Source organism: Desmodus rotundus, chromosome 2 (genome assembly GCF_022682495.2).
Source record: "Desmodus rotundus isolate HL8 chromosome 2, HLdesRot8A.1, whole genome shotgun sequence".
Lineage (NCBI taxonomy): Eukaryota > Metazoa > Chordata > Mammalia > Chiroptera > Phyllostomidae > Desmodus > Desmodus rotundus.
This window is the reverse complement of record NC_071388.1, coordinates 16,024,513-16,030,512: the sequence shown is the minus strand read 5'-3', so window position 1 is coordinate 16,030,512 and position 6,000 is coordinate 16,024,513. Positions and strand designations below refer to the sequence as shown.

Genomic DNA, 6,000 nt, shown 5'->3' with positions numbered 1-6,000 from the left:
GCCTCCCTGGGCCTGCGGTGAGGCAGTTGAGTGTCCGAAGGCACCACAATGAAGGTGCAGACGAAAGGACCCATTGTCAGTTCCAGCCTGTGGCTGTGATCCTGGCTGGCTGACAAGGGCTCTGGGGACAGGGATGCTGCCTGCTGTTTGCTCTTGCCGCAGGTTTGACATCAAACTGACAAACCTCTTCCTACCCTTCCTGAGGAAATAATGATATGCCCCAACCTTCAAGAAGAGAGAGTTATCTGTGGTTGCTTGCCAGAGGTTTATCACTTCAATTCACAGGCGCGCGCACACACGCAGGTGTGTGTATGGGGAGGGGGAAGGACCCTCTCGCATCCCATCTCCGTATGTTTTCTCGTGGCACGCCTCGCGGGGACTTGGCCAGTGCTGTGCGCTCGGGACACAGGGCAGAGTCCGTTGAGTGTGTCTAGGGAAGACTTTGCACTTCTCCAAGGACGAAGCTAACATTGACAGCCGAGTTTAATGCAGCCTCTCCAACGTCTCACCCCCTCCCCGATCTCTCTCCCGTATTATACCTGCTCTCAACGGCAGTGGGTCGACATGGGTAAGAAACACTGTGCACCTCTTTCCGCCTGCCCTTTAGAGCCCGAGTGGAAAGGCAGTGTAGACACTAGAGGACAATTGCTTCCCCTCTGCCGTGGCAGACTAGAAAGCGTGGGAAAGGGGCAGCCTGGGGAAAGGTTTCCGCGAGGAGGGCCTAGAGAGACAGACAGCTCTTGCCCCCAGCCTCCCCCCGCCGCCTCCACGCTCTCGGAGGAATGAGAGCTGCAGAATACGCCGGGCGTCCCAGGAGCCCCGGCGCAGGATAAGCCCGGGAGCACTTGGAGCGCAGAGCCAGGCAGCCGCCTGCAGCATCAGCATCAAGCATCAGCATCAGCACCAACTCCCGCAGACCTCTTCCGCGAACCGGCCGCAGCAGTCCAGGCGGCCCTTCCCCTTCAGCCCAGGGTCGTTTCTCAAGGTGCGGATAGCCGACTAGCTGGACGCAGGTCTGCCACTTGCAGGCGTGCTGCGGCCATCCGGGGGCTGGAGGCACCAGGAACCGAACCAGCGTTTCGAAGCTTGTCTGCGGACGAATCCTGGGACTGCGCGCGTTGCGAAAGTGGCTGCCGTGCAGCGCGGAGGGATACGCCTCGGCCGCACCTCCCCTCCCCTCCCCGCGCCCCCGCCCCCGCCTCCCTCCCCGCCCGGGTCTGCTGCCGTCGCGGCCGCCGATGCTGCTGCTGCTGCTGCTGCCGCTACCGCCGCCGCTGCCTGGATATAGTGCGGCAAGGAGCGGAGCTTGCAGTCACTTTGCGAGGAGGAGCGCGCGGGCTGCGGGCGGCTGGGGCATTCGGGAGTGGCGGCGGCTGTAGCCGAGGCGGCCGTGGCAGCGGAAGGTTCTCTCTCCAGGCTGGACTTAATAACTTTGGAAGTGTCCACCGGTGTCACGTCCTGAACATGAGCCTCCTCCTCTCCTTCTACTTGCTCGGGTTGCTTGTCAGTAGCGGGCAAGGTAGGAGTGTGGTGCTTTATTGCATTTACTTTCCCTCCCCCTTCCACCCAACCCAGAGAGGCAGAGGGGAGGCACAAGAAAATTTAAATGAAAGAACTAAAGTTACAGTTTCTGTTGTTGCTATTATTTTCGCTCTTTCTTTTAGCTGCCGCTAACAATTGCATCTGTATTTTAAATAAGAGAAAATACAGAATTGGAGATGGGTATCCGGGAGCAGAAGATTGAAGCAAACTGCCTTTTTTTCTTTCTTTCTTTCCCTTTTTTTTTTTTTCCCCTGGGATCTTGCCTTTCTCTGGTTTCATTATCAAAAATGGGATGAGCATGTTGGTGTGTATTAACAGGTAAATATCTGGTTGCGGAAGGAAAGAGAACAATGCTGTTTTACAGAAGCAGCACAAACTGTCAGCATTAAACTCGTTTGGGAAATATGTGTTGTGTGCAAGTAATGCAATATTCTTAGACACCACTCCTTTCCCAAACCCTAATTCCTGACTGTGAACTGAACGATGATGGCTTATTTATGTTGAAACTAAGAAAGGAGAGAGGGGCCGTGGATGTTGTGTGTAAGAAAACAAATGGATAAAACTAGGGATGTGTTGCAGTCATTCATTTTCACACCCCCCCATTAATACATCGAGGATGAAAATTTTTATAACATCAGATTGTTTTTACACCTGTAAGGGATTTTTTTTTTTTTTTTTGGCTAATGGACAACTGGTGGTAGATTTTATTTCTTAAGAAAAAAAAATGAATAGCATACTAGAATAACCTGGGAGAGAATTTATGGAAGCTACCTCTGTTTATCTTATAGAGGTAGATTTGAAATCATTTTGCTTTTTAAGGTACTTCATATTCTCATAAAACATTTATAATAATGGAGGCGTTTTCAACTATCCAGACAAGTTTGGACATTTAATTGGGGACACAGAATGTTAAAACATGCATTGGTGGAAGTCTTTGAAGAAAAAGAAAACAGTAATTTTGTGATGTGTGATAATTGCAGAGAATGTTACATTATTTGTGTAGCATTAAATTATTCTTTGAGGAAAAATAAATTACAAGACAAGTTAAAATATCTCCACTATATTCAATTCTAAGCATTTTTTTAGCCTCTTCTGTGTAAGACATATGGTCCAGCAGGGGGTGGTAGAACTCCATTTTTAAGCCTAGAAATGGTTATTTCTGCTCAGCCACACTCACTGGTCCTTCTATCAGTCTTCAGCAGGGCTTGACATTTTGGATATGAAACCTTCCTTTCTCTGCCCTTCTCCTTCCTAAAGCTATAGCGTTAGTGGCTGATGAAACACGATTGGATGCAGATTTTATGTTCAGAATTCAAACACTGGATGTTGCTATAGTTTGTAAAGTGTCTTGGTAAGGTGCTGCTCATTTTCCCTGAATAATACAGAGTATGCAAAAATTCAGTTGTAGCAAAATTGCAGATATGTCCATCTAAAGCTAATATTAGCCCAATCAATTTACTCAATCACTATTATAGCAAAAACCAACATATCCTTTATACCCTATAAATATGTTGCTTTAATTTTTGGAGAGATGCTAGTGATGTTTAACTGTTCATTTATAGTATAGATAGGTATTCCTGAGTACCAAGAAGCAGTCCTTGTAAATTGCAGTTAAAATACCACTGCAATTAACCAAGCACAGATAGTGTGGAACAAGATGGGGGCATAATAGGAAGCAAGTTTATACAGACTTATGATTACATTGTCACTGATTTGGAGAAGAAAAATGTCTCAGTTGTAGAGCCTGTGAATTTACCATTGTAGACATTAAGTGTGTTGGAATTTGGAAGATACCAGGGAAATCTAGGAATGTTTAAATAGTTATATACAGACATATAACTTGAATCTGTGTATGTAACATATGTCTAAAACTGAGATTCATATAATTTACAATTCAGAATGCAGGGCCAATATAAAGAGGAGCTCTAAGACTGAAGTATGACTGAAGGGGAGCCCATATTCACTGTAATAAAACAAGGAAGGAGGAGAGCACAGTTCTAAAGATCTCTCTATCTAGTACAATTTAAAAATGCATGACACTCACAGAGGCATAGATGTCCATCAGAGAAACCCAGCTTTCATGAAATGGAACGTGTAGTACTTCTGTGCCGTGCGTCCTAATGAAGTCAGAGATGCTTAGAAACAGCAAGCCTGATCCGGGAGTCCACTTCCTCTATGCCAGTGTTTTGTTCTCCAATTAAGGATGTAGCAGCAAGTATCAGACATACCACTGGGAGCAGTTTTTAAAAAAAATGGATCTAGTGTAACTCATAATTTTGTTTATTTTTTTATAAAGGGGCCATGGAAAAGCCTCCAGTCAGTGATCCCTGGGCTTGCTTTAGAAATACCAAAATCCTAGCTTGCTGATTTATGTTTCCAACAATACACTTGCAGGGGATTTTATGAAGCATGATTGAAGCTATTGCTTTGGAAAGTGGTGTGCAGTTAGACTGGGGAAAGGCAGCGATGATGCATTCCCTTTTAAGTAGTCAAAACGTTTTGAATGGCAGCAGTCGAACAGGAGAAAATGACAGGAATGAAAAACTGACTAACTTAAGTGGATGCCAATAACATAATTAGCTAACACGACCTAATAGTTCCATTTCTAAATTTCAGCACCATGTTATTTTTCTACTGTAGAGAGAGGCTTTTCTATTGTGGCAGGAATGCTTGTTTAAAAGCCTGCCATTTCCACTCCAAGATTAATATCTACTGAATTAAGGTTGGGATTTAATTATCAAGTCTGAATTTAATTGTCAGTGGAAAGGATATTGTAAAAATCTAACTTCTGCAGTTATTTTTCCTTTGTATTCAAAACTTGGTCACATCCTCTGACATCATAATCTCAAGTGATAACTTGAGTCTGTGGTTCATAGTGCCTTTGCTCTTTGGATCAATGTAAATTCAGATTCCCAAATTGTAGTACAAATGTGTTGCTTTCCTGAAGCCTTTTTAACTCCTAAAATAATTTTCTTCTTCTTTTAAAAAATTACCCAAGTATGGTTAATGTCTATTACTGGATGTTCACATATATAAAATAGAAGCATTTTTATATGAAAATGTAAAGTAAAACAGAGCTGTCCATCCCTCTTTCAATCCAGTTCAACCATGCGTAGCCAGAACACTTATCTAAGCCAAAGTCATGGGGGAGGGGAGAGGGGTGAATTACCCAATTAATGACGTAGCTTATAGGCATCTGCTTATATTTACTCTGTATGATGAAGTCATCATTCATTAGAAATGTGTACCTTTTAAAAATAAACCACAAGTGCATGGGTGTCTACTAAGGTCAGGTCTACATGAAGTTCTCCACAAACCTATCTTCTCTGTAGGGTGTTACATATCCTTTTTCTAATCCACCTTGGTCTAATTCTTTGAGGCCAGTCTCTTTTTGCTAGGTGTCTCTTGAATCAACTCCATATTCATTTGCTCTTAGAGAAGATAGGCTATGTAAATTAAATCATTATTGTCAGTGAATAACCCAGAGGGTTTCCTCCCCTGCTTTATGTCAAAGGAGTTAAGCAGCATTTGGTCACTTTAGCTGTAATGCTGAATTGGAGCCCAGAGAGCAAGAAGCAAAGTCGGTGGGTCCTGTGTGCCCAGTGAGTCTTTTCAGTGACACAGGGGCTAATGTTTTCCCAGAGGTAATATCCTATTAGAAAGCAATTAATGGAACAAAAGAACCTCATTCAGTACAAGAAGAAAGTCAAACTTCATATACTTTAGTAAATAAAATGGCTTTCTTTCAAGCACAGAACTAGTTTGTTACAAGACTAGGAAATGACCTAACTGAGAGGAGGCTGGTTAACGAACTGATGGAATTTGGTTTTGTCTGCTTCCTCAGGAGGGAGCAATGTGAAGGGAAACAGGTTGTCAATCTGAAGGCCCTGGAACTACTAGTCCTGCTGCTCTCTCTGGCTTTTGACATTTAGAAAATGATTTTAATTTATCTGTTTTCAGGGTCATCTCTCATAGCAGTGAACTTTCAAGAGCATGAAGAAAGTGCTCGATAAGTGGTAGAGCGAGTCTGAATTGCTTTCGTTATTTGGGTCCCAAGTAAAATTAATCCTCTGGGTGTTGGTATATGCAAAATTAGTTTAATAATTTTAATATTCTTGTAAAGGGAATGTCTTTGTTTTTCAAGCTTTATTGACCTAGATTCTAAATTCCTTGTGTTCTATGTACTATCCCATTTATATTGAAGATAGGCCTATTTAAAAGATTATGAATTAGTTTTAATTTTTAATTTTCCAAATTATCTGGTATGATAGCACTTTAAGATGCAACCAGTGCTTTTATGCCGTTATTAAATGTAACATCCCTGAACTTCATCGAACCACGCTCTCTTTAATTGTTCAGCAAATAAAAGTGCTTTATATGGAATTCTTCAAAATATTTTAATAACTTTTACCTATTTACAATTATAATAATAGTGCTGATACCAAATAGCTAACAGTA

The 6,000-nt window shown here is 42.8% G+C and overlaps 1 protein-coding gene across 2 annotated transcripts in view; it reads left to right on the top strand.

Moving 5' to 3' along the window:
* The first annotated feature begins 862 nt into the window (after positions 1-862).
* NCAM2 (neural cell adhesion molecule 2) overlaps positions 863-6,000 on the top strand; it is a 390,639-nt gene continuing 385,501 nt past the window's right edge. For both annotated transcript variants that reach the window (XM_024562711.3, XM_045196939.2), the window contains exon 1: positions 863-1,519. In XM_024562711.3, the coding sequence (XP_024418479.2) occupies positions 1,465-1,519 (55 nt within the window). In that variant the 5' untranslated portion in view covers positions 863-1,464. The remainder of the gene's footprint in view (positions 1,520-6,000) is intronic.